Consider the following 26,772-nt stretch of genomic DNA (forward strand, 5'->3'; position numbering starts at 1 on the left):
CACAAACAAATAGCATTATGCATGAAAGAGCATTAAAATGCTCATGAAAAGCCCTACCCATTTTTATGTGCATATAATACGTATTAAGAAGGAATGGAATTTCAATTACAATTGCATCCACCATCTTGACTTTTTTGAATCTTTTTCCCATGAAGTCTCCAAACATTATGACTAACTATGTTGTGTGATTTAGGCCAATACCACAGTTAAAGTTACAAAGCCAGTTTCTTTCTATCTTTCTTCTTGACTGAATTATTATCCCAAATCTGTTGGCTATAAAATGGCACCAGGAATGTTTCCTTGTTACATAAACAGCAGATTTTTCTCTAGAGCTTTGTACTATTTTTGAATTTAAATATGTTTTTCCTTTTTCTTTCCTGGTTCTTCGCTTACTCTTACAAACCTAGATAAAGCAACATGTACTTATTAAGGGCATTAGGAACTTTATAGAACTTTGACTATATGAGAGAATTTACAGCCATGTCATTGAATGGGGTCACATACATTGGCAATACATTCTAGAATCTATAGCTACATAGTGCTATTCTAGCTCTTTCCACAAGTCTAAAAGTTGCCAAGGTTGAGAACCCCTGGTCTAGATGAAAATTACTAGCTTGAAATTACCCAGGCAAAATGGGCCCTTCCTTAATAATGGATGATGCGAAACATGAGGATGGACAAAACCAACATCAGCATTTTTTTTCTACCACATGTACATCAGGCACAATCTACAATTATCTCACATGTTTTGTGACATCATCATTATACAAATGATGCAAATTATGTAACTTGCATTATGACACAACTCCTGCCAAATCAATCACCAGTCAAAATCATGTCAAATTCACAGAAAATCTTTGGATGGCTTTCAAAAATATTATTAATCTGAGAGTACAACTTTGTATTTTTTATTTATTTATGCCCAGATTTATATGCCACATCCTGCCAGGCTACTTACAATAGAATACTGTAACTAAGCCATCATACAATAACATAAAAATATTACAACAAATAATAAAAATCCACTTGATTATATCAACAAGGTTTGTAGTTGCACAATGCCATAATATAATGTTTATGGTTTCATATGCTGCATAAAGACAATCAATTGTGGCAACAAACTTTATGTAAACATAGCATAGCACAGAAACCTACATTTTTGCCCCAGGTCAACCAAGTGATGCTGTCAAAATTCTTTCCCAATGCCTAGAGATTTGGTATCTAGAGAAAGAAGAATGGGTTTCACTTCAATCCTGACAAGAGGGAATCCAGAAGCAAGCCGCAACCATTGAGGGCCTTTGCCCAATTCAAATTTTGAGCCAATAACATCTGTTTCTGGATGAGGAGACCCTACTCATGATTATACAAAGCTTAATCATTTTCCACACCGATTACTGTAGAACAGGGTGGGGAACCTTGGTCTTTTTATGACTTGTGGACTTCAACTTGCATGGGAGTTGAAGTCCACGAGTCATAAAAGGGCCAAAGTTCCCCACCCCTGCTGTAGAATGTTCTACATCACAGGTGTCAAACCCACTGCATCACATGATGTGCACTGCTAGAGTGGGCATAACCTCCGTATAATGCAACCGGCCTTTGGGCCAACAGTTTGACACTCCTGTTCTACATGGAGCTGCACTTGGAAGAACATTCAAAAGTTGCAACTGGTTCAGAATGTAATGAGGCAAGCAGTTCTGAATGTTTCTCTAAAAAACACATTGACTTCCAATGAGCTTCTAGATTGCAATTCAAGATGATGGTTAGTGTCTACATGGCACAGAGCCAGGTTACTAGTGGAACTTACTATCTCAGATTGTTTGGCTCACCCCATCAGGATTGACAGAGTGGCCATGTTCTTGGTCTCTTTCTTTAAGCAATGCCATCTTCTGAGACTCAGGAACTATGCTTTCACCACTGTAGCATCTGCTTTGTAGACCAGCATTCCTACAGGGCAGAATGGCCCTGCTGATCTTTCATAAGGGACTGCAGACCTATTTTCCCTCCCTCAGGCATTTGGACCCGGTGTTAAGGGAGATTTGTTAGTTTATTGTTTCTTATTAATTACAAAACAGAAACATCTGTTTAGATCTCTGGCATATGATATAGCGATTGACTGTTGTAATTTCTTAATTTATTTGTTTTGCTGTTTACTAGTTTTAAGTTACAGTAGTCACTCAGAATCACAGTACTGTAATGAGATGAATAGGCCATATAGTTTAAATAAACAAATATTGGGCCAATTGTCAGAATTCAGAAAAGTATGTAATCCTACATATCAATTACAGAAATAATTGACACAATTTTTGATTTGCTTCTCTCCTATGGTTGGCTGGTTAGATTAGATTGAAGTGGCTTCACTTTTTTTTCTTTTGATAGACTTTATTATCTATTCCTTTAATTTTATTTAGTGCCATTTGACTCCAGACAAGCTCTGGGAAATTCACAGTATAAACAAAGAATTCAAGGGATAATATATCCAATTACTTCCAATATCAAATTTAGAAGTGGCCACATCTTTTGAATTATATTGTTTGTGTTTTAACATCAAAAGGAAAGAAATATCAACTAACATTTACTGTTCACAGGGATAGCTGGTTGATTACTTTCTACTTTAAGGGATTCCTCCTTGCCACTTCTTCAGCAGATCAGTTAATACACATGTGTATTATTTTTTATTTATTAATTTGTTGCCCATCTCCACCAGGAGATGTATATTGTTTTCTTTTAGTATATTTTCAGGTCTACCTTCAGGTGTCAATATCTGGCCATTTCTTTGCATTGATTTCAATATTACTTTGCAGCAATATCAATATTAATGGCTTTTTCATTACCTTTGCCTAATTATGTACCCTGCTGTGTTGAAGTGGATTGCAATTTACACATTCTGTTAGACTAAGGATATATGCTAATCCAGTACCGGTATATCTGATCAGTATCAAATTTAAAAACATTGAAAGAGCCATAGAAGTCAAAAGGCCATTATCAAAATAATGAGAAAATTGAGACAAGAAGGGAGAAAGAAAATAGAAATTATAGCAAGTTAAGATAAACCAAGATAGTTAACTAAGACATGCTTGGAAATCCTGTCACATACCAGGTCACATTAAAAAAAAATGTGTCTCTTAAAAACAAATGGATTTTAAATAAATGTAATAGTATTTTAGAAATGTTCAATGCTGGAATATTTCTAAAAAAGTCCCAAAATTATAGGATGCAGATTAGTCATGTAAAAACAGAATATATTATTGTAGAAATATTTTATTTGTACAAATCAAAGGCAGGAAAGCATAATCCAAGCCTATTTCCTGATGGCAAATTTACTAAATTTGCATTATATCCCAAGTGAACCAATTTCAAGCACATTTTTTTTTAATATTCTGGCCTTTTATGAGGACAATTAGAACCCTATCTTATTTTCTTCTCCCATCTTGTAAGTTACTGAACCAAACTAAAATGAATTTTGATCTAAAATATATAGATTAATGGCAACTCAGCATTAGAATGTGCTCTGTAGACAATTACAGTTTTACATTTTAATTAGTTAACTTGCAGCATCACAGTCCTATTTAAGCTTGTTTAATACACTCACTTGACTTGTTTACATATAAATTAACACAACTTACATTTTGGAAACTTTTCTTTACTACTGCTCACTAATTATAGGTCCAGGATTTTGTACTATGCCTATCATAGTGGCCCCTCTACCCGATAATTTTTTATAGTACGAGGGAATAACGTTTCGGTGTTATTTTCTGTAAGCTTTTACATTAACTCTTAGACTGTGAATGAAGGATAATTCATTTTTTAAAAAAAGGCCTGATATTGCTCTTGTAAACATCATGCAGACCAGTGCAGAACGAAAAACTTGCACAAAAAAGTCGGATGTTTGCCAAGCCTTGTACCTCGATAAGCTTACCTTCACTCCTTAGCATGTAAAATCTTACTCAGAACTTACTGTACTGTATGCAGTGGCTGATCTCACCTCTACAGGGCAGAGATCTTAAAAAAAAACAAAAAAAAAACACCAGACTCCCAAGGATGAGGGAGGGGGAGCGAAATCAACCACTGTGTAAAATACGCTTTCCACGGACCGAACGAGATTGCTTCCACGGGAGTGCAAACCTCTCTCTTCGTTTCTTCTCCGGACAAACCCTAAACCAGTCAGAGCCCATGAAACTTAAAAACAACCTTTGTACGTGATCGCCCAAAAGCAGCCAATTGCAGAAGAGCCTCCTCGAAGGGTAGTAGTATCGTGCACCACGTTCACCTTGATGAAGAACGGCGACTCTCCTGTAAGGGCAGATTTCCCACAAGGCCAAACCGAGATCCCCGAAATCTGATCGCGGACACCCCACACACACCTTTAACCCCCCCCCCCAGCTCTGCCAAGCCCGGTCACGCACCAGCTGCCAAAGGCTATCTCCAGCAGCGACGCCGCTCTCCTCCCACTTTTTCCTCTTTCCCCTCCCCTCGGCTCGGCGCCCTACCTCGCGTCCCACCCATCCTGCCCTTCTCCTCTCCGCTCAGTACCTTCTGTGTGGCAGCTGGAAGAGAGGATGGTGTTCGGAGGTCGGAAGAGGTAAGGCAGGTAGCGGGAAAAGCATTTCATCTTCCAGCGGCAAAGATGTATTTATGCAAAAGTGTGGGGTAAACAGTCCTCTCGATCCATGGGGTTGGGCAGGCGAGGCTACATGATGGATGCATTCTACGGAATCCCGCCAATTGCCGAGCGAGCTAAGTCACCACCTCTGTTGCCGGACCCCATTTTGCTAGCAGCCCCAGCAAAAGAACCGCCTCGCATTTCTGCAGGCGTCCAGCGCCAACTCCGAAGCCCCCCTAGCAAGCAGGGCGAGGTTCCTCATTGGCTAAAGCTCCTCCGAGCAGGATTTGCTGACTAAGTCCCTCCCGCTGGTAAAATACACAGAAGCAGCCAGGGACGGCGTGTGATAATCCTGCAAAGCTCTTTCGATGGGGAAAATCAGCCCACTGCGCGGGCGTGAAAAAACCTTGGGAATTGCAACTGCAAGTTTCAGGGCGCCGATATTGGAGCGAAATGCGAGGCCGACTTATATGGATTGTAACGTCAAGGTTAGCATTGCATATAAAGGGCAAAGTTCCCGCATTGTCAGCTGGACTGGGCGCAACCTCAGCCAAGAGACGGAAAAAAGGAGAACTCTACAATTCGGGAAGGTGGCGTTAAAAGAAAATCAAGGACGATTTATATTCTTACTACAGTATGCCTTTACTCTGGAGTTGTTTTTCTTTCGCGGTGAAGAAATTTAATAGAAGCAAAAGAGAAATTCCTTTTGGACTAAAATCTGTGCAAAGCTACTTAAAAAAAAACCTGAATGCAGTGAGTTCAACTAAGTTTGTTCCCAAGAACATGTGCGTTGGAGGGGGGGCAGTTATTTAGCTTCATCTTTTCAATGTTGCCTTTTTTTTTTTTTCCTTTTGGCAGCAAAGGGCAAGGTATGTTGGAAGCATCTTTTCTTTGTGGGAAGAATCCAGAGAAAGAAATAATTTGGGAAAGGCAGAATATATTTCTCCAAAGGAATAATGGAGATCTTCAAAAGGCAGAAACTTCTCCCTCCCCCAGCCAGAAAACTCAGCAGAAATCACCTTTTAGAAATGCAGATGTAATAATCCATACAGGATGGTTGGAGCCAGGAAGCTAAAAGCTATGAGATTAGGAAGACAAAGACCTTTAAAATCTACATACCCCACCCAAACTCTAAAAGACATGACCTTTGGGGACATAATAGGATTAACCCACCAATACCAAAAAGGCACACTCAGACTCAGGTCAAAGTACATGACACAGGAAATACAAAGCCTCAAACAGGAAACAACCTCAAGAGCCGCAGAAGGTATAAAAACCCACCGTTCCCAGCAACACCGTTCTGTATGCCCTTCAATAAAACCTTTTAAATGCAACCTTTCTAAAGCAGTTTCCATTTTGTTTATTCCCAGCTTGGCCTGGACTGTGATGAAGACTTCTTTCTACACCAGTGGTTCTCAACCTGCGGGTCGGGACTCCATTTGGGGTCGAATGACCATTTCATGGGGGTCACCAAACAATGCAGTCCACCATTTTTTTCCCGTTTTCCTTAGCTGTGCTACTCCCTTTTTATTCAAAAGCCAATAGGAATTGTCAAGGCTTTCTCTGCCCTGCTGAGCCTGCCAAAAGTCCCATTCTGCAAACGGTGCTGCACCAGTTGAGTAGTCCTCGACTTACGACTGGTTGAGGGTCACGGCATTAAAAAGGTTGAGAACCACTGTTCTACACTGTTGAATGCCTTTATTTATTTCATCTTCATCCTCTGCTTGTTAGTGAAACAGGGTTAAATCGTCTTTAGTTGTGCCAATGAATGTTTTTTTTCATTAGCTGATAGCATCCAAGGATAGTCATAAGGTATGTGTTATCCATTTCATGACCCAGTAATGACTGGAATTAGAGAGCCACTTTACCTCTTCTTGCATCCCTGGTCAGCTGCTATCTTTCTAAGAACCTGATAATGGTGCCTTTGTGCCAATGAACTCAGAATTAGCAGCAGTGCAAGAAATTTGGAATAGGTCTCACCAATGGGAGCAGTACATTTCAGGCTGTATGTTTTCTTGATTTAAGGATGGGTTGATAGCACTTTTCAGTAGAGAGGAAAGCTCCTGAGAAATAAATTACTAAATATTATATCCAGGAAAATACCATAGAATTATAGGATAATAGTGCAATCATTTATCCATGTTTATTTTATTCAATTTCTATGGCTGCCTATCTCACTATGATGATTTTGGGTGGCTAACAGCAGTTTTAAAAACTCAACAGCAAAGTCAAATGCATAACAGGCATCCAAGACAAAAAAAAGCAGTTAAAATAACCATCGTAGACCGTGACGATTTGTCCTCCTTGCTAATAAAAGTCCAGCAGAATTGGAGCCATCTAGTGTCTGGAGGAATTATGTTCCACAGGGCAGGTGCCACAACAAAAAAGGCCCACTTCTGGATTCTGACAGATGATACTCCTTGATCGATGGGAATCTTACTGTGCCTCCTAGTGCAGATGGATAGCAACAATGAAGGAGAGGCAGGTCTACAAATACCCGTGTTTCCCTGAAAATAAGACCCTGTCTTATATTTTTTTTGCCTCCAAAAGAAGCACTAGATCTTATTTTAAGGGGATGTATTACCCGCTTATCTCAGGACTGCCGTAGCCAGGCCTCCCACGCCCCGACACCTGTTGCATCACAACCCAACTTCTGTGGCCACTCGCAACAGGATACCACGTGGCAAATCATGCAGGTGCCACCACTCATGGCAAAACACCACATGGTGCATTTCACAGTGGCGAGGTCCTGCTATGAGCGGCTGCCAGCAACTAGAAGAAGTGGGCTACTGGCCACACAGACTCCTGCTGGATGAGGCTGCCGCTGCTGCTGCTGCCACTGTGAGGCAAGGCAGGTGTCAGGGTGTGGGAAGCCTGGCTGCGGAGGTCCTGAGGTATGCAGATGTGGGGCTTGATTTTTACGCATGCTCCTCACCCCACTTCGTGCAACCAGACGGTGGGATGGAGTGGGTGGGATCTTAACTAGGGCTTATTTTGGGGATAGGGCTTATATTAGGCGTAATATAAAAAATCAAGCTAGGGCTTATTTATGGGATAGGTCTTGGGGAAAACACGGGTAATGGCCCCATGCCACAAAAGAATTCATAAGTCACCACTAGTGCTTTGAATTGCACCCAGACGCCAAGTGGTAACTAACTGAGTTATTTACACTTTGTTACCATTGTAGCCTTCCCACACAGTCCTGTTTACATCTGTACAGAAGCAAGTCCCATTCTCATAGGTGGAATCGTTATCTCAAATCCACACAGCATACTGAACTTTGTGTCATGAATAATAATTCCATTAAAAGGAAGAAAAGTATCATCTATCTGTATTAAAAGTTATTCACAATTTTCCTGACAACTTTGCAATATCAATTTAATTTTTGTTTAATATTTCCAGCATTGAAATGTTGTACTGTATTTGATCAACCAGTTCATATTAAATTAATCTTAGGAAGTTATTTATTCTTTATTGGTTAGCAGTTTAAAACTGGACTTTTAAAGTGGGCCTGTACTGTTACAGCTGCCAATACACATTTTGAACATTTATGCCTGCAGTATTACTAGCAATGGGACTTTTTTTTGTATCACAAACCAGAATCATTAGGTTTGAGAAGATTTTGCTGACTTACATATCAGATAGCAGAGACTAATACAATAACATTGAAGGGGACAACAAAGAGTCATTCTCCCTATGTACTGAAATATGCAGTAGGTTTGGATTGTATTTTTGACCCACTCAATAATGAATTTATTGTTTTAAATTAGCACTCTTAAGTATTATCTAAATATTCTCAATCTATATATAATTGATAATTCATATCTTCCCCTTGCAATAAATTTTGAAACCATAGCCTGAGAAATCAACAGAACCTCATAATCTTTTTTCTGTAAATTTTTTAGGTTGAAATTTTAGTTTGTGCTCTCTAATTGCTTTCAGAATTTGCAATCACGAGGAAAAAAAGCATCCAAAAATATTCAGGCCTGTCTTTAGTACCTACATTGCTCAGAGAGAAAAAACAGGAAGAATCCAATCTTTTCACAGGCAATTGCTTTTTCCCACAGGCATAACAAATGTTGAGTGCCTTTATTAATGAACTAAATTAAACAAACATCAAATTCAGTTTGATCTATTCACTTTACCTTCATTATACTATATATACCCCAGGCACTGGCCTAAAATGCAAAATGAACCCATCTGGTTGGCCTTGGTTATCTGTTTTTCTTTGCTGGGGGTGTACTTTTTATTTTTAATCCCATTCTTTGTAAACCAATTGTAAGCCAACCAGAGACCTCTTTGAGAGTTGGACAGCTATATAAATCAAACTAACAAATAATTAGGACACTAAGTAAGGGAAATGTGCAAAAATTCAGAAGATCCAAAAGGGATAAATATTTTGTCACAAACCTGTCCCCAACTTTATTCCTATCAGGGCAGGCATTGAACTGACTTCTAGATGCAGCAATAAATTGAAACTGAATTCCAACAAGACAAAAGCACAAGAATAGTGTCTTATGGCAGATGAGTAGGCCTCCAACTCTGAAACAACAAGGACACAATTTGGGGGACTGCTGACTCTTAAGATCTACATGGCATTGTGGCCCAAAGTATGTTCAATCAATTTTTATCTAGAGTTGCAGTTGCACTTCTTCCTAGATAGGTAGCTGCTGGCTGTAGTAATCTCTCATTTGGACAGTGGGAACACATTCCATGTCAGCTTGCCATTAAAGATAATTTGGAAACTGCAACTAATAATGTATCCAGCAAGACTTATCGAGAACATTCTTCAAGACCATATAGCAAGTCCTAGCACAATTGCACTGCGTCATTGATTAGACTTCAAAGTTTTTGTAATAATCTTTAAGGCTGTTAATGGTGAATCATTTTAATACATGAGGAAATGCCTCACCAGTATGTATGGTACCTACCCAACCATTAACATCTTCAGGAAAGAGCCTCCCCAAATCAATGAATTGGACAAGTTGCATTATGGGGGAATATGAAAGAAGGCTTTCTTTGAAGTGTCAACATTATTTATATTTTGGTGTGTAGCATTTACCCTTCTTGCTTCCTGGTATTCAGGATGCTGCTTATAAGCACTTATGTTTAGAGCTCAAAGCATTGTTAGAGACCCCCCACACACACTTTACGGTCCGTTTCTGTTACTCCCCTCTGGGAGGAGGTTTTGAAGTATTTCTAGCCGGACTACCTGATTCTGTAATAGCTTTGTTCCCTATGCCATCTGCCTGGTAAACTCGCAATATTCACTTTTCTCTCTGTGTACATGTATACATACCCCGAATTAAACTGTTGTTTCTCTGTGTCATATATGTGGGTATATGCATAATTCTGTATTTATTTATTTTTGTCATATTTATGCAGTGTATATCGGAGGTGGGGACCCTTTGAAAGCTGTATGCAATGACATTTCATTTTAATGTGTGTCGATTAGTGTACATTCAAAGCAACAATAAAGTTATTATTCTATTCTATTCTATTCTATTCTATTCTATTCTATTCTATTCTTCTACCCTCTCATTTAAGTCCTAGTCCCATGACGTTTCCAACTTCATCACTTAAATGCCTCTTTTGTTAGTGTTGCAGGAATTCATAAGGGATTTGAATTAATTTATAATTTAATTTATTTGCTTTTGATGTTTTATCGTGATTCTCAGCAGTCATAAGAATATCATAAAACTAAAGATATACACAGTACACAGATTGCCTATATTCATTATATCAAGAGTTCATAAAAACACTTTTGATTCAATTTTATAGCTTGGAAATGTAGAGAATAACATTGCTAGGATTAATTTATATTTACATAAATAAATTTCTTTTTTTCAATATGCCAATGAAATAATGTAACAATGTAAACAATAAATAGTGTATAGGGATGTTATGTTTTTTTTTGGGGGGGGGGGGTTGTGTTAGATCCTGGTAACTACCTAGTCCTAGAATATCTTGCTATATGTTGGCAACATTTTCAAAAGTGTTTTACATTGCCTTCTTTCTAGGGCTAAGTACCCAGCTAGCTTCATGCAGGTACAACCTCATGTAAGGCACAACTAGTTCTCATGATGTCCAGGTTTCTGGTCTGGTGCTTTAATCACTACACTCATCTGCTTTTTTTTTTTTGTTATTGGTAATAACTTAAGGCCACCCTAAAAGAAACTAGCACACGAAGAACAAAACGTTATATATTTAAGTACTTACATTCAGACGGGAACATTTCTCCTACCCAGATAATACTTTACGATCTACAACCTATCATTGTTATTTATAAACGTTAATGAACCAACTAAGATTTCATCTTTGCTTCTTGAGTGCTAATGATCTTTCACTCATTTGGGAATAAATGGTTTTAAGTCATTATATGGAGGTGCATTATTATATACAACAGTCATTTTCTAAAGCTTTTCTAATCAACTACTAGAACTTTCCCTCTCCCTATTGCTAAAAATTTTTATTTTATTTTTCTTTATAGTTTATATACCACCTTGAAAGATCTTGAAGATTTGAAAAGCAAGTTATTGTGTTGATGATAATGGAACTTATCCTAAAGTTAATATTGCCCTGCAATTAACATGATTATCCTAAATAATACAAAGCGTGTCCCTCAAGACATCTAGCCAGTGATTCCCAGTTCTAATTTCTCAAGGTGTTTATGATCTCCAGTATGGTTCTCAAGGTTCTTCAGATCCTAAATATAATTGCTATTACCATCACTATTAATACCAACTTAGGAAGTTGATGCAAATCACTGCACTATTACATGCAACACCCTCAAAATTTCAGAAGAATATAATTATAAAAATAGGATAAAGTTTTCTGAGTTTTCGTCAGCATCTTAAAGATGATAGAAGTAAAGCTCTAACATTCTAACAAATAGTGTGCATGAGTCTGTACCAGGCCCTTGGTGAGCACGATGGCCCCTTTCTTTCCCTTGTTTCCCTCTGGATTTGTTTTCTTTGCCATTATTGTCTTTTGTCTTGTGCAATTTTTGTGTTTTGTCCTGTTCCTCTGTTTTTAAATGTTTTTAACAATTGTAAACCTCTCAAGAGTTGCTGTGTAAATGCCATGTTGGAAGGACCTTCAGAGCCAGAGGGACAGCCACAGACTAGACCAAGGGCCCCCAACCCCCAGTCTGTGGACCAATACCAGGCCGCGGCATTACAGCAACCAGTCCACATAAACAAGCAAAGCTCCATCCGTGGGATGCAGGCAGCACACAAAACCATGCACTCTCCAGTCCGCGGAAAAACCTCTCTCCATGGAACCGGTCCTTGGTGCCCAAAAGGTTGGGGACCTCTGGACTAGACAACCGGCACATAAAAGAAGTCTCAATCCATAGAAGGGGGGAAAGGGTGGGAAACATTTTAGTTTTCCAGAGAATAAAAGGAAAAGAGAGGAGAAATAGTTGCAGTCTTGCAAGATTCTGTCAGTGTAACCTTACAATAAAGATAGTGTTCTTGGTGATGTATCTTGTTTGGACTATCTCCCAGGGCTAACATGCAGCATAAAATGTAATAAATTATTATTGTTACAAAGCAGGTTTCCCTGAAAATAGCCTTAACTTTGCTCTCTGTCTTTATCCCCTGTGGGCTGAAGCCTGTATTCTGCTTTACTCAGAAAACAGTAGTATTAATAGCAAAATGCAGAAATTCACACCTGAGGAACAATTAAAAACTACTTATTTTTAATAGATTAATTAATTGAAGTAAAATGCTATAGTGAGAAATTAGCTATTCGAATAGTTAACATTAACAAACAGTTCAATGTGAGGAGTTTAGGCTGTTAGAGATCCCAATAGTTTCTTAAATGATTTAAAATGTTTTACCACATTACATAATCTGATTTTTTTTTAAATGGAACCTATATTTTGTTGGTTGTTAAAAAAGATAAAAAGTTGCATAATTTTATGTTCAACGCAAATTCCCATATCAGCAGAAAGGCTATTAGGCTAAAAGGTAATGATAACCAATTTCATTTATTTCACAGGTGTTATCAAATCAGCTAGGCAAAATAAAATCAAGAATTGTACAGCTTGACATTTGAGCTCTTTTTTAAAAGACTTTGCTCCCCTTTTCTCATATCAAAATTGAATAAAATGTATGCAGCGTAACAATTAACAAGGTCTTCATGAAGAAACAGAAGCAAATTATTCAACTCTTTCCTTTCCAAAAACAGAAAGGGGGGGAGGAATTCTGCCTTAATGATTAACACACTGAATCACGATTCTGTATAAAAGCTGTGAGAACAGGCAGGTTTGTGGTATTCACATTTTAGACCTTTAAAAAGCCCTTTAAAAACCTCATCACATTTGTGCTGTTTGCAGCTTACACCATCAGCCTTTGAACAGAAACAAAACCATGATCACGCAAACAATTAGCCAAAGAAAATACTTTGCTGATTCCAAGAACAGATGAAAAAATAAACCCACCTTCTATGACCCCTGTGTCAATAGTTCCTTTCACTTGACTGAAGCACCACAATATATCTTGCATGAGGTTCTCAAGTCCTGCAATTAGGCAGATTCCCCCATTAAATATAAATGTACAGTATATTAAATAAACAGGTTGCTTCTGAATAGTTATTTTTTAAAACATGAACATGTGATGGAGCTAAAGGAATAATAAATGCTTGATTCTGGAGAGAATTCAAATTGTGTTTACTCACCTGAAATCATCCTGTAATGGAAAACGATAACTTAGCTACTTGGAAAAGTGGCAACATTATGCCCACGTTGTGAATTGCCTCTCTGTCCGTTTTGTGAGGCTGTTTCAAAAACGGTGCAATTGGAGTCAGCTACCAAGTCTTTACTGGCAGCGAGGAGTCAGAAGACCAGCAGTCACATTCTTTATCATAGCTTCTCTTCATTAGAATACTAACGCATACACTATCGCGTCTGTTTGGGTCTCTCAGCATTTTTGAAAGGGCAACAAAATATCATTATTCTGTTTGAATTCATAATTCTAAATTCTCTTTATAAAATTAAAGTGAATTAAAAGGATTATCTCCTCGTTTTCTTCTTTGTCCCTGTTTTCTCTCATTCTCTTCTCCCACGTATTGTCACAAATATTGTGGGGTAGGGACTTTCCTTTAACTTATTTTCACACATATCTGCATACCTTCAGCTAATCAGGATCAAGCTGGATAGTGCTACCGTATGGAGCATAATGTACAAATGCTGAAATATAAAAAGAGCAACACTTCAGCTAACAGCAGAAAAGAGTAGAGGCACTCTCATGCCTTGGCATCTCTTTAACCCAGCCAAATAATCAGGGATTTATCTAAACCAAAGTGCATTGAAGGCATATATTGAAGTGTTTCTGCTTCATTTATTTCAAAAGATGGAAAGCAATTCTGGTGAATTTGAAGAGGAGTGAGGAGCTGCATCCAAAAACCCCACGCAGGTAGCACCACTTTGTTTAGGAAAGGTTCCTAACAAATTACTGGACCCATAATGCAAAGGGATGAGTAATTATAAAAGTTCTAATGCTTGGGGGGGGGGGAATTGAAAGCAATAGAAAAGGAACCTGACCAAAAGGCAACTGACTAGATGCTATCATTGATGACTCAAGCATTTACTGTAAAACAATCATAGTGAAAAAACAGCATCAAGTTATGAGGGAATTAGAAGCAACTGAATAACCACACACACCACAAAGCAATTACTCTGGATCTCATGTGTTGTTCAAAGGATGTACCATTAGGAAAAGACCAGATAAATCAGAAAGTTGTGTCCATTTATGGGGATATATGTTATTTATTTTACCCTTACATATTCCCTAGTCATGGCATAAACATGACCCAGTAATTGCTTTTATATGACATGGCCTCACGATGTTGCCATAATCCCTAGCCAATAGCTAGAGAGAATCATTGTTAGCTAGTCCTATTTTAAAGCAGTACATTTTCTCCTCTTCCAAAACTTTTTTTAGTGTGGATGTTTGATGTTTCACCAACAGCATGCTTCATGATGCACTCAGCAGTCGAAATCTGCCCAGTTCCTATTGGAAAGTTTAGACTGTCCTCTTTACTGGCTACTACTTTGCAAGGTTGCTTATATTCTGGTTTTTTTTTTTTTTTTTTTGGGTGGGAATGTGGCTGGGTGGAGAGAGACCAGTTCTTTCAGCCTGGATCTCCCATTGTACCTATCCAATTTCCAATTTGATCCCCGTTTTGGGGATCTGTATCTAGTCCAAATAATAGCTGCCCAGTCTAGAGAGAGAGACAGAGAGTCTTGCTTGATGAAGAAGGAGAAAGACAGCGCTCTCTGCTAAAACACAATCTCTCCACTGTGTCTTTCAGCTAACAATATTACATTGTTAAAGATTACAAGAAAAAACTGGAAAAGGGAATTCTTTACCAGCCAAGTTACATATATTTGTGGGGACATAGGCCTCGCAATCAAAAGAATTGCTCCTTCTTGGCTTCCCCTGTGATTGGAGCAGCCCCTCTGTATTCCTCCATCTGCCTGTGCCCACAGCAGGGACCTTCAAACTTGGCCCTTTTATGACTTGTGGACTACAACTCCCAGAATTCCTCAGCCAGGGGAGGAATTCTGGGAGTTGAAGTCCACAAGTCATAAAAGGGCCAAGTTTAAAGACCCCTGGCCTGCAGACTATGGAGAGGGTGCTCCATAGCAGCCAGGTAGCATTGGAGGCCTAGATTTTGAAGAGCCATATCTACCCACTTTTTCCTTCCATTTACTTTTCCTTTATTGAGCAACATCTACCTACATAACCCCCATGCATCACGGGCAGGAGAGTTTGTGTGGGGAGGGTTGTCAAAAAAATAAAAATAAAAGCAGTGAGCCTTTCTTGCTCACCCCTCTCCCAATACCATGAATTAGCTGCTTTTGAGCCAGTTTTTCATAGAGAGCTAAATCTGTTATCTGAACAGCAGCTCAGGAAAATCAACTATGATGCATTAAAAGCCCAACTTGACTGGGCTTTAATTCTCTAGCTGTTCACTAAATGAATAATATTTCATTTTTTTATTTATTGATTTATTTTCCACCTATATATGATACTGAAATATTTTAAAGCTTTGTGTTTCAAAACAGTTATCTATGTTAGTTGTAGCAAAAATAAAGTGTCTTGTCAAAGGCATCTGGTAGACGCCGTGATAACGTATTTTATGATACCTTATAAATTTTTGTAAAAATGCTGTAGAATACATTTTTGTTAGGTACAGTCCCATTCACCAGATACATTAAGTATTTGACCTGAGAGAGGAATATAACGTTTGGAGAAAGAAAGAAAAAGGTATCTATCTTTCAGCAAAGGAATTCTGAAAATTCATTACACCTAGGAACCATCACCCAGGAGCCATTAAAAGATTTAATACTGTTTCCTGTGCTAAGTTTTTTTTTATTATTGATGAATAATCAGTGGACAAAGAAAGAAATGGATAATACTGTATTGAAATAATATCCTCTAATTCTCATGGCACCTTTTATTTAGGAAGAATAAAATAAGAGAGGGAGGTTGTATAATGTCTGCAATTGGCAAGGTAACAGCCAGTGTTTCTTCGGCAGATAGGTAAATATTACTTAGGTGTTTTCCAGTTCAAGGCTGTGAAAGGAATATCCCAAAATCCTTTGGGTCAAAAGTGTGAGAGGAAAATGCTTAGGATTTAAATCCAGGGGCTAATATAAAGATATGGCTTGATTTCTATAATTTCTGGTATTGCAGATCTTCAATGCGTATGATTTTCTTCTTGTCTTCATTGAATCAACTTCTTTAGTCGTTACGAGTTTACGAAGCTTCTGCTGTTAGCCAGTCACTGAATATGGAGTTCAGTTTCAACAGAGTTGATGTTATGTCCCGAGCCTTGCAAACGGCTCGGGCGTTTGCAGGCAGTCCCGGGCAGGTGCAAAGCTGCCCGGGACCAGACAGTCTGTCGCCAGCGCCGTGCGCATGTGCAGGTGCTGGCGCGGGAAAGGTATCGCATTTACCCGGGAAGCGTCTATATAAGAAGCTGGGAGGTTTTGGGAGCTGCTGAAGCCATCTACTTGTAAGCTGAACGCTGAATAAAGGAAATTGAGAACTTCAACTGCTTCTCGTGTCTGCTTCCCGCCAAGGACTCAATACTGGCGATGAAGGTGGGATGCCTTGCACTACCTGGAAAGGAAGAAGTGTAAGCTTACCCAAGGAGTCCTGAGCGGCGGAAAGGAACGGCGTCGACTCGGCAGCTGCCCGCCAATCCGGTGCGCATTCGGGGGTAGGCTGGCTGATAGACCCGTCTCCTGAAGATCTGAAGATGGCGAAAATCGGAAGGCTTTCGGAATTCGACGTCTCACATCCAGAGCGGTGGGAGTCATACGTAGCCAGGGTGGAGAACTACTTCAAGGCAAACCAAGTGAGGGAAGAGAGCTTGAAGGCTGCCACCCTGCTTTGTGTTTGCGGTCAAGACGCCTTCGACATCGCAGAAAACCTTGCAGCACCTGTTCCAGTAGAGTCTGTCAGCTACGCAGATCTGAAGAAGCTACTGAAGGAGCACTTCCACCCCAAGATGTCCGTCATCGCATGGCGCCACACCTTCGAGCAGAGGGATCAACGGCCCGGTGAGTCGGCCAAAGAAGTCATCGCCGCATTACGGACGGCCGCCAAGCACTGCGAGTTCAAAGACCTCGAAGAACGACTGAGGGACCGATTCGTGTGCGGGTTAAGGCATCGAGATCTACAACAGAGACTTTTCGCTAAAGAAGAATTGTCCTACCAAGATGCCTTAAGGGAAGTCACTGCAGAAGAAGCAGCAGGCGGCGCTGTCAAGAACATGCGGCCAATCAGAAACAGTCCAGAGGTTGCATCCGTGCACCAGGAAGACGCCCACAGAAACTCCGAGGAGGATCCGGACGAGGAAGTCGACCATCTCCACCCCACGACGGAAGAAAAACAGAAGGGAAGCTCTTCAGCTCCGCTCAAGTGCATCGGCTGTGGAGGTTGCCACAGGAGAACTGACTGCAAGTTCCGCTCCGCTACCTGCCGGGCATGCGGCAAACAAGGACACATTGCAGCTGTGTGTCTGGGCCGACGAAAGGTACAACCTCAGGAAGAACCGCGCCTGAAAGGTACCAGATTCCCCAGCCAGAATAGGGTAGGGTTTTGCGCTTCGCGAAGAAGCATCCTTAGGACAGGCACACACAAGCCAATTAAGAAAAAGCTGTCACTCAAGGTGAAGCTACAAGGGGTTCCATTATCTATGGAACTAGACACAGGGTCTGCCTTTTCAATTATCTCCTTGCATACATTTAGGAAGATTTGTTCCGGTAGTGGAACTCAGGCCAAGTTAAGGCCTTCTGACATTGTGTTAACAGATTTTCAAAATTCAAGAGTGTGTGTTAAGGGGGAGGCCACCCTTAACGTGCAATACAAGAGTTTTGAAGGTCCACTAGACTTATTAGTAGTAGGGGGTGAACGAACGAGTCTCATAGGACTCGATTGGTTTGAGGCCCTGGGGATACACGTCACAGGACTCAACAGCTTACAAACACTCGACCTACAGGGAAGTCTGCAAAGAATTTGCAGATGTTTTCAGCCCCCAGCTGGGCACATTCAAAGGACCCCCTGTGTCCTTAAAACTAGACCCCACTGTCACTCCCATTAGAATTAAAGCAAGAAGGGTCCCTTTTGCTTTAAAGAGTAAAATTGACACTGAGTTAGACAAACTGATTCAACAGGGAATCCTAGAACCTGTTGATTCCAGTCCTTGGGAGACCCCCATTGTCACGCCTCTAAAGGCAAATGGGGACATTCGCATTTGTGCTGACTACAAATGCACTCTGAATAAGGCATTGCAGCAACATGCCTATCCTGTTCCTGTGGTCAGTCATATTCTGGCCTCCCTCAAGGGGGGGGCGCGTTTTTGCAAAGCTTGACCTAGCTCAAGCGTATCAACAGCTGCCTGATTGATGATGCTGCTGCTATAGCTCAGACTATTGTGACCCACAGGGGAGCCTTTAAGGTAAAAAGGCTACAGTTTGGAGTGAATGTCGCTCCTGGGATTTTCCAAAGCGTAATGGAAAACACACTATGCGGCATACCGGGGGTTTGCCCCTACTTTGATGATGTCTTAATTGCAGGAGACTCCACACACATTCTAGCTGAAAGGCTAAGGGCTGTTCTGTTAAGATTCAGGAAAACAGGCCTCAAGCTCAAAAAAGACAAATGCAAAATTGGGGTGCCTTCTACTGAATTTCTGGGATTCAAAATTGATGCTGCTGGGATTCACCCTGCTGAATCCAAACTAACTGCCATTTTAGAAGAACCTAGGCCAAAGTCCAAGGCGAACTTCAGGCCTTCCTGGGCCTCCTGAATTTCTCACAATCTTCTTCCACATAAAGCTAGTGGAGCTGAGTCTCTAAAAAGGCTAATAGAACAAACAAGCAGTGTAGGCAGTGGTCACATACACATGAGGCTTGTGCTTAACAAAGTCAAGGCCTTGCTCACTTCTAACAGTGTACTTGCACATTTCAACGAATCTCTTCCTGTGTGCATCGCATGTGATGCGTCCCCTTACAGGGTAGGAGCTGTCCTGAGCCACCTCAGGTCTGATGGAACTCAGGTTCCTGTTGCATATTACTCCAGAACATTGTCTTCTGCTGAGTGCAACTACGCTCAGATAGACAGGGAGGCTTGGCTGTTGTTGCTGGAATTAAAAAATCCACCGATTTTTATATGCAGGCATTCCGGTCTTACTGACCTAAGCCTCTGGCTGGGACTGTTTTTAGCACACTTAAAGCAGATGCCCAAATCATTCCCCAAGGAATGGACTTAGGTGGTCTATTTTTCTGTCTGGCATATGATTTTTCTTTACTCCACAAGCCTGGAAAAGAAGGGCCATGCTGATGGGATCAGTAGATTGCCTCTGCCAGTAGTAGAAGGCTGACCTGCGCCAGCTGTCAACATTCTATCAATCCAAGCCTTGCCCGAGGCTCCCTCTTTTCCCAGGGATGTTGCCGCGAAACAGGTACAGATCACAACTTGCACGTGTCCGTTCTGGTTTGTCCGGTTGGACGGAGCGACGCCCCTTCTCCTGAGGTCAGAGTTTCTGGTCCAAAAGAAACGAGTTGTCCATTTCCAGGGTGGTCTGCGTTTGGGGAAAAAAAGATTGTTATTTCCACCTCAATGAGGACTAGGGTATTAGAATCCCTCCACGAGGGTCATCCTGGCATTGTCCGTATGAAGGCTCTTGCACGAAGCCACTTGTGGTGGCCTGCTTTAGATAAAGATATTGAGGCTAAGGTGCACGCATGCCACCTCTGCCAACGATCTCGCCCAGAGATGCCCCAAGCTCCCGTGCATAAATGGGAGGAAACGCAGTCCCCATGGTCTAGTGTGCACATTGACTACGCTGGGCCCTTTCAGGGCCAGTTCTTCTTGGTCCTTGTTGACAGCCATTCAAAATGGCTTGAGGTTGTACCTGTCTCTTCCACCACCACTGCAAAGACTATTCAGGTACTGATGGGGATTTTTGCTGCACACGGGCTTCCAGATGTCATCGTGTCTGACAACGGCCCTCAATTCACTTCCTCCGAATTCCAAGCTTTCTTACAGGCTAACATGATTCATCATGCCACGTCTGCACCCTTCCACCCGTCCACCAACGGTATGGCTGAACGCATGGTCCGCATCACAAAGGACGCCTTGAAAAGACTCACCTATGGGGACTGGCAACACAGGTTGGCTGACTTTCTCCTTTCTTACCGCACCACACCATCCACTTCTACAGGGAGAAGCCCAGCTGAACTTCGCTGGGGGCGCAAACTTACTACGAAGCTTGACCGGTTGCATCCGGACAGACTGCCTTCATCTACCTCACATCCTAGGGCACCTAGACAACTACTTGTGGGTGCCCCGGTTTGGACTCGCAATTACGTGCCTGGTCATACATGGGTCCCCGCTTCTATTTCCAGGGTCACAGGTCCTCTCTCCTACGAGGTAGCCCTGGACAACGGTCGTGTCCTGCGTCGGCACATCGACCAACTCCGCCCTCGGCGGGACTTTTCAGATGAGACTCCTGGGTCTTTTCCAGGGGGAGAGGGGGACCCTTTGGAGCAAAGGGAAGGGCACGAGCTGCTGCCCATCTCCACTGATGGAGCCACAAACGGCCCATCCCAGGGTTCCGCAATTGCTCCGAAAAGGAATTCATGGAGCTTACCCACACAACAGGCACTCACGCCTACTCCAGCCAGGGAGTCACCCCGGGGGCATACTCACTTCCACACACATCACACAGCACTCCAGTCACGGAGGATACCCGGGGCATCCCAACAAATCATTCCCCGCAAGAGAGCTGGCACACAATCCCCAAGGTTGGCCTGACCTTACCCCAAATTCTACAGGGGGTCAAACATACAGGGAGGTGGTCGAGGAACCAAGTCCCGACTACAACACCTCTAGCCCAAATCAGGGAGTAACTGAGTTTTGGGAAAGTACAGGAACCCACACAAGCCCGGACACAGAACGGGGTTCAGGGAATGGTCAGCCTCCTGACAGGTCTTGGACGGACCTAGGAGGTTCAACAGAGACGCCCAGCAGTGGCTATCACTTCAAGGGGCCCGAGGGTCTACAGCTAGGCAGGTCAACCAGGTCACAAAGTGACAGAAGCCCTGGCCTGACGAGCCCGGTGGGCAAGCAAGCAGGCCAGGCATTGGGGCACAGTCCTTGGAAGGCACCAAGGCAAAATAAGGAGAACAGGCTCACATCTCCCTCCAGTCAGGGAACTCATGCTAGTAACCCAGAGCTGAGAAGGTCACAGAGAGCAAAGAAGTCTCCTAAATACTTAGAGGATTACATAACATTGCTGGCTAAACAAAAGCCAGGTAACGATAGGAGCACTGAGAAGCAGAACACTGCATAAAATAAATGTTTATATGTTGGTAGTAGTTTTAGCCCGGGGGAAAGGGGTGTTATGTCCCGAGCCTTGCAAACGGCTCGGGCGTTTGCAGGCAGTCCCGGGCAGGTGCAAAGCTGCCCGGGACCAGACAGGCTGTCGCCAGCGCCGTGCGCATGCGCGGGAAAAGTATCGCATTTACCCGGGAAGTGTCTATATAAGAAGCTGGGAGGTTTGGGGAGCTGCTGAAGCCATCTACTTGTAAGCTGAACACTGAATAAAGGAAACTGAGAACTTCAACTGCTTCTCGTGTCTGCTTCCCGCCAAGGACTCAACAGTAGACATTCATGGCCATATTTATGTGTGTAAAGTCTGACAATTAGTAGAAATGTGGGAGCTCTGCAGAAAGTCTCTTCAATAAGCAAACAAAAAGCACTAAGATACCATATACTTTCATTGCTACATCAAGGACCACTCATATAATCTGAACATGTATATCTTCTTATACACAAGACACTTCTACTGGGTTTGCTGCCAAAAGTTTTGAGAAGAAAATTGGATAGTACTTTTGTTTAATTCTCTAATTATGCATCTAAATGGCGCTCATCTATATAAAATGCCTATGTCACTCCCAACAATAGCTTTGTTAATGCCTATTATAAGCAATGTTCATTATCTGTATGCACATTTTATTTTCCTCTCTTTTATTATACCTTCTTCCTCCTAATATAAATACTTATATGGTAATTCTCTTTCAGAACAATTTAATATATCTTAAAACTCTATTTTGCTGAGACATGTTTGTTATTACTATGAAGAGCTTCACAGAAATTACATTTTCACTATTTTGCAAATAAATAAATAAAAGAATAATGGCGCTAATTTGAACAAAATAGATGAGGCATTATACAGAGCTTTCATTCTGGATATTAAAGAATAGAATAGAAAGATTTTTACTATGGTTAACAACCAAAACAGCAAATAGAAACACATTAAAAATAAAAGTAAAGTAAAAACAGAACAAGAGAAAACGGACATTAATGTATAACTTTTGGAGGATATCTCAAAATTAGCTTTAAAAATATGTGCACTTCTAAATTGTCAAACAAATCAATATATATGCAATAATACTCTATGAAGAACTTATTTAACATGATAAAAAGAGAGGAAGGGAAGAAGGAATAAAATATTGCTGTAACAAGAAATGTGAACTAGTATTCATCCTCACCCCTTAATGATTGTTGCAATTTCTCAATTACTGCTCGAACCTGGCCTAATTCTGCTTTATCTTCTCAAATGTGAGAAGCTTAATGTCAGCTAGATTTTTTTCTGTGATGTTTTGTATCCAAAGATATTTTTTTTCCTTTCTGAATTATCTATTTATATAGAGCTGATATTTTCTGTTGGACTGTTTCTGCCTTGTACCTCACAGTTGAATGATTCACACTGAGGGATGAGGTCATCCTTTGGTTGTTTTGAAGATTTTCTTCCACAAATTATAAAGATTGCTTTCTGTCAATAAGCCCACAAATCAATAGGGAATTAAATTCACTAATTTTTGCAATCTGGGTTGGTACTGGGTCCAGACAGAACTTTTCCAGGCAGAAAAAATCACTAATTTTTAACCAATACTAATAGATTTAACTGAAAGCATGTCAAATCTAGGATCTGGGAGAAACAAGACAATGTTAGAAAATGCTTCCCTTTATCATTTTAAGAACTGATATTGTGTATATCTGTAGAAAATAGGCTGGTGTTTAAATATGAGCTTGATTTATTGTGCTGTTTAAGGAATACACCATTATTTTGTGTGTGTTTGTGTATCTTTCCTGTATTACTTGGAAAAAAGGTTATGGGTTAACATCAGGAATAATTGGAAGGGCAAACTGTTACTTGATGGGTACTCTAAATATAATTTTGCTATGATAGTTTCTAATGGGCATATCTAAATATGCAATAGTGGTAAATATCTGTAGCTGGGGTGTAGGATGAGGGTGAAAGTTCATTCTCTGAGCTTGTGGGTTGGTTTCGGAATGTTTCGTTACAGGTTAGGTAACATCTTCAGCAGAGTTTAGGAATGTCAGTGTCAGTGTTCTTCTGTTTATAACATGAAGCCCTTATAGAAGAACCCTGACATCCCCTAAACTCCGCTAAGATGCTACCTAGTCTGGTAACAAAACATTTGGAAACCAACCCACAAGCTTGGAGGATGAACTTTCACCCTCATATCTAAACATTTTGTGCTTTATAACTTTCATACTTCTTGCAAACAAAATGTAATAAAGTGTAATAAACTTTACAATTGATGATTAAGTGACGATGGTAGATAGTAGGGCAGAGCAAGATTTGGAATTAAATTCCAAAAGTACTTTGGAATGTGCAAAGTACAAACATAGGAGCAGTTATGTCTTTATCTGGAGAGCCAGTTTGGTGTAGTGATTAAGGCATCAGATTAGAAACTGTGAGTTTTAGTCCCATCTAAGGCAAAAAGCCATCTGGGTAACCTGGGGCCAGTTACTCTCTTTCTCAGCTCTAAGAAGCAGGCAATGGCAACCCACTTCTGAAAATCCTTGCCAAAAAAACTGTAAGGACTTGTCCAGGCAGTATCTAAGAATCAGACTCAGTTGAAGAGGGGGGGAAAAGTCTTTATCTAGGAGCATGTGGTACATAGCAATAGCAATCGCATTTATAATTATATACCAATTCACAGTGCTTTACAGCACTCTCTAAGAGATTTACAGAGTCAGCATATTGCCCCCCACAATCTGGATCTTCATTTTACCGACCTCGGAAGGATGGGAGGCTGAGTTGGCTTGAGCCACTCAGAATCGAACTCCTGGCATGAGCAGCGAGTTAACCTGCAATACTGCATTCTATCCACTGTGCCACCATGACTAGATGGAGTGAGCAGCCATGTAATGAAAAGATGCGGCAGCTGTTTTAAAGACTTGCAAAGTCTTTGATGTTCCCATGAGCTCTGAACCATTATTCTGGCATCAAATATGAAGAATTACACAAATTAGCTGGTTTATTTTGGAGGGATCAAGGATAAAAATGGGCAGTTCACTGGAGAAGTGAAGAAGAGAGGAAGAGAATAACAACTTAGGTAAATTCATGAAGAATATGATGGGAGTGAATGAAATATTAATAAAAGAGGTAGCTCAGGGCTGAAATAAGGGATCTTTAGTGCTGTCTGAGCTTGCTTGTTTTCTTGCTGATGTTTCATTACCCAGACTAGGTAACATGATAACATTAACTGATGATGTTACCTAGTTTGGTAATGAAAAGTCTGCAAGAAAATAATCAAGTTCGAATGAGATACTATAAAATATATATTATGTTCAGCAGGTTTTAGGGATGACAATAGCTAAATAGGATGGATGGGATTAAAGAGATTACTATATTGTCTTTGGAAGATTTTGTGTTATTACTATCGACAAGTTAAAATAATAACATGGTTATTAAATGAATCTGAATTCCCTATTGATTTTGCATGTCAGAAGGCTGAAAAGGGTGATCACTTGACCCTGGGACGCTGCAACCATCATAAATACGAGTCAGTTGTCAAGCATCTGAATTTTGATCACATGACCCTGGGGGTGCTGTAATGGTTGTAAGTGTGAAAAACAATCATAAGTCACTTTTTCAGTGATGTTGTAACTTCAAATGGTCAACTGTTGTAAGTCGAGGACTACCTGTAGCCATACTGTACAGATTTGTAGCCCAGATATAGTAGATGCACATTTCTATTAATTTTTAACTAATTTTATCAGCAACTCCTAACAAATTGTAGTTCTTAATTTCAAATTATTCTCTGTCATAGCTAGTATTAACACTTCCCATCCACAGCAGAAGAAATATAGCTGGGAACAAGGGGATACTTTAGATTTAGAAGGGTGTGCACATTAAGTGTTGCAAAGCTAATAAAATTTAGCCACAAAACTCTTTATACCATGGCTATATTGGTGAGAGAGTTGCTATTTGGTGCATAATATTAAACCAACCCTAAAAAATAATTAGCAAACTATAATGTGCTATTTAAAATCTTTGTTTAAAACTACCTAACGAACTTTGGCAGATCTGAAAAAGCTAAACCTATTCTATAACTGAATGGCAGAACACAAGAAAATAAAAGGCCTGTAGACAAAACATTTAAAAAAATGATGGCAAACCATCTTCATATAATTACCAAGAAAACTATATTGATATATCTATGTACTGTAATTATCAAGAGATGAAATTAAGTTTTGTTCATTCAGTTGTTCCTTGCTTAGATCATCCTGTCAGTATGTATAGCTAAAAAAACCCTGATATATTTTTTCATGGTTTATCTATTGTTACATGAGGCCTAGAAACCTGGCTTGATCCTTTCCAAACAAACCAGAACCAATGGAAGTTAAATCTCTAGTTCAGATACACAGGTGGTCTCAACCTATGACCACAACTGAGCCCAAAATTTTTGTTGCTAAACAAGAAAGTTAAGTGATTTTTGTCCCATTTTACGATTTTTCTTGCTAGAGTTGTTAACTGAATCACTGTGGCTGTTAAGTTAGTAACATGGTTGTTAAGTGAATCTGATTTCCCCATTGACTTTGTCAGAAAGTCACAAAAGGTGATGAACCTGGGACACTGCAGTCGTCTGCAATCATCAAAAATACATGTTAATTGCTCAGCTTCTAAATTTTGATCAAGTAACCATGGGGATGTTGCAACAGTTCTAAGTGTGAAAAACGGTCATAAGTCACTTTTTTCAGTGCTGTTGTAACTTCGAATGGTCACTAAAAAATGGCTACCTGTAATAGAATAAGTAATTTTCTTGTCTAATTTTCCCTATCTCCATTAACTGGAATGTTTTCTGACACAATAAATCAGCAAGCATCAACCCACTATCCATTTCCAGGTAAGTCAGAAATCTTCATAATTTTATTATTATAACAGTCACTTCACTTTCACTTGGTGTTACTTAATAAACTATAGTGACTGAACCAGATAATGTCTTATCAAAAATGAAAGAAACAACTTTATAGTATAATAAAATACCATAACAAAATATAAGAAACATACCCGTAGGAAGAAATAATTTCACATCATATTGCAGTGAAGTGAAGAATTATGTCCAGGTTTAGACATCACAATTAAAAAAAAACCATTCCAATCAACTGGAACAAGTTCAGAGAAAGACAACAGAGACAACTAGCAGACTAGGAATTAAACAATAGTAGAAAAATATGGAGATCAGCAGGTAAGATTACGGGAGGATGTGTTTGATGGCATTTTTCAAATATCTGAAAGGACTTCACAGGAAGACCAAGTCCTATTCTCCA

General features: G+C 40.3%; 1 protein-coding gene across 3 annotated transcripts in view; it reads right to left on the minus strand.

The window, feature by feature from the left end:
* The window catches only part of PPP2R2B (protein phosphatase 2 regulatory subunit Bbeta), a 283,772-nt gene extending 270,347 nt beyond the window's left edge, over window positions 1-13,425 (minus strand). Inside the window, exons 1-2 of one of the 3 annotated variants that reach the window (XM_039351753.1) lie at window positions 13,283-13,425; window positions 13,047-13,124 (exon numbers count right to left, since the gene is read on the minus strand). In XM_039351753.1, coding sequence (XP_039207687.1) covers window positions 13,047-13,124; window positions 13,283-13,292 — 88 coding nt within the window. In that variant the 5' untranslated portion in view covers window positions 13,293-13,425. Of the gene's footprint in view, window positions 1-4,530; window positions 5,574-13,046; window positions 13,125-13,282 lie in introns of those variants that run through there. The other 2 variants (XM_039351762.1, XM_039351781.1) reach the window with 2 other exon arrangements.
* Window positions 13,426-26,772: the final 13,347 nt, after the last annotated feature.

The sequence above is a fragment of the Crotalus tigris genome, unplaced genomic scaffold, assembly GCF_016545835.1.
Source record: "Crotalus tigris isolate CLP2741 ecotype Arizona unplaced genomic scaffold, ASM1654583v1 scf7180000017568.12009008, whole genome shotgun sequence".
Taxonomy (NCBI): Eukaryota; Metazoa; Chordata; class Lepidosauria; order Squamata; family Viperidae; genus Crotalus; species Crotalus tigris.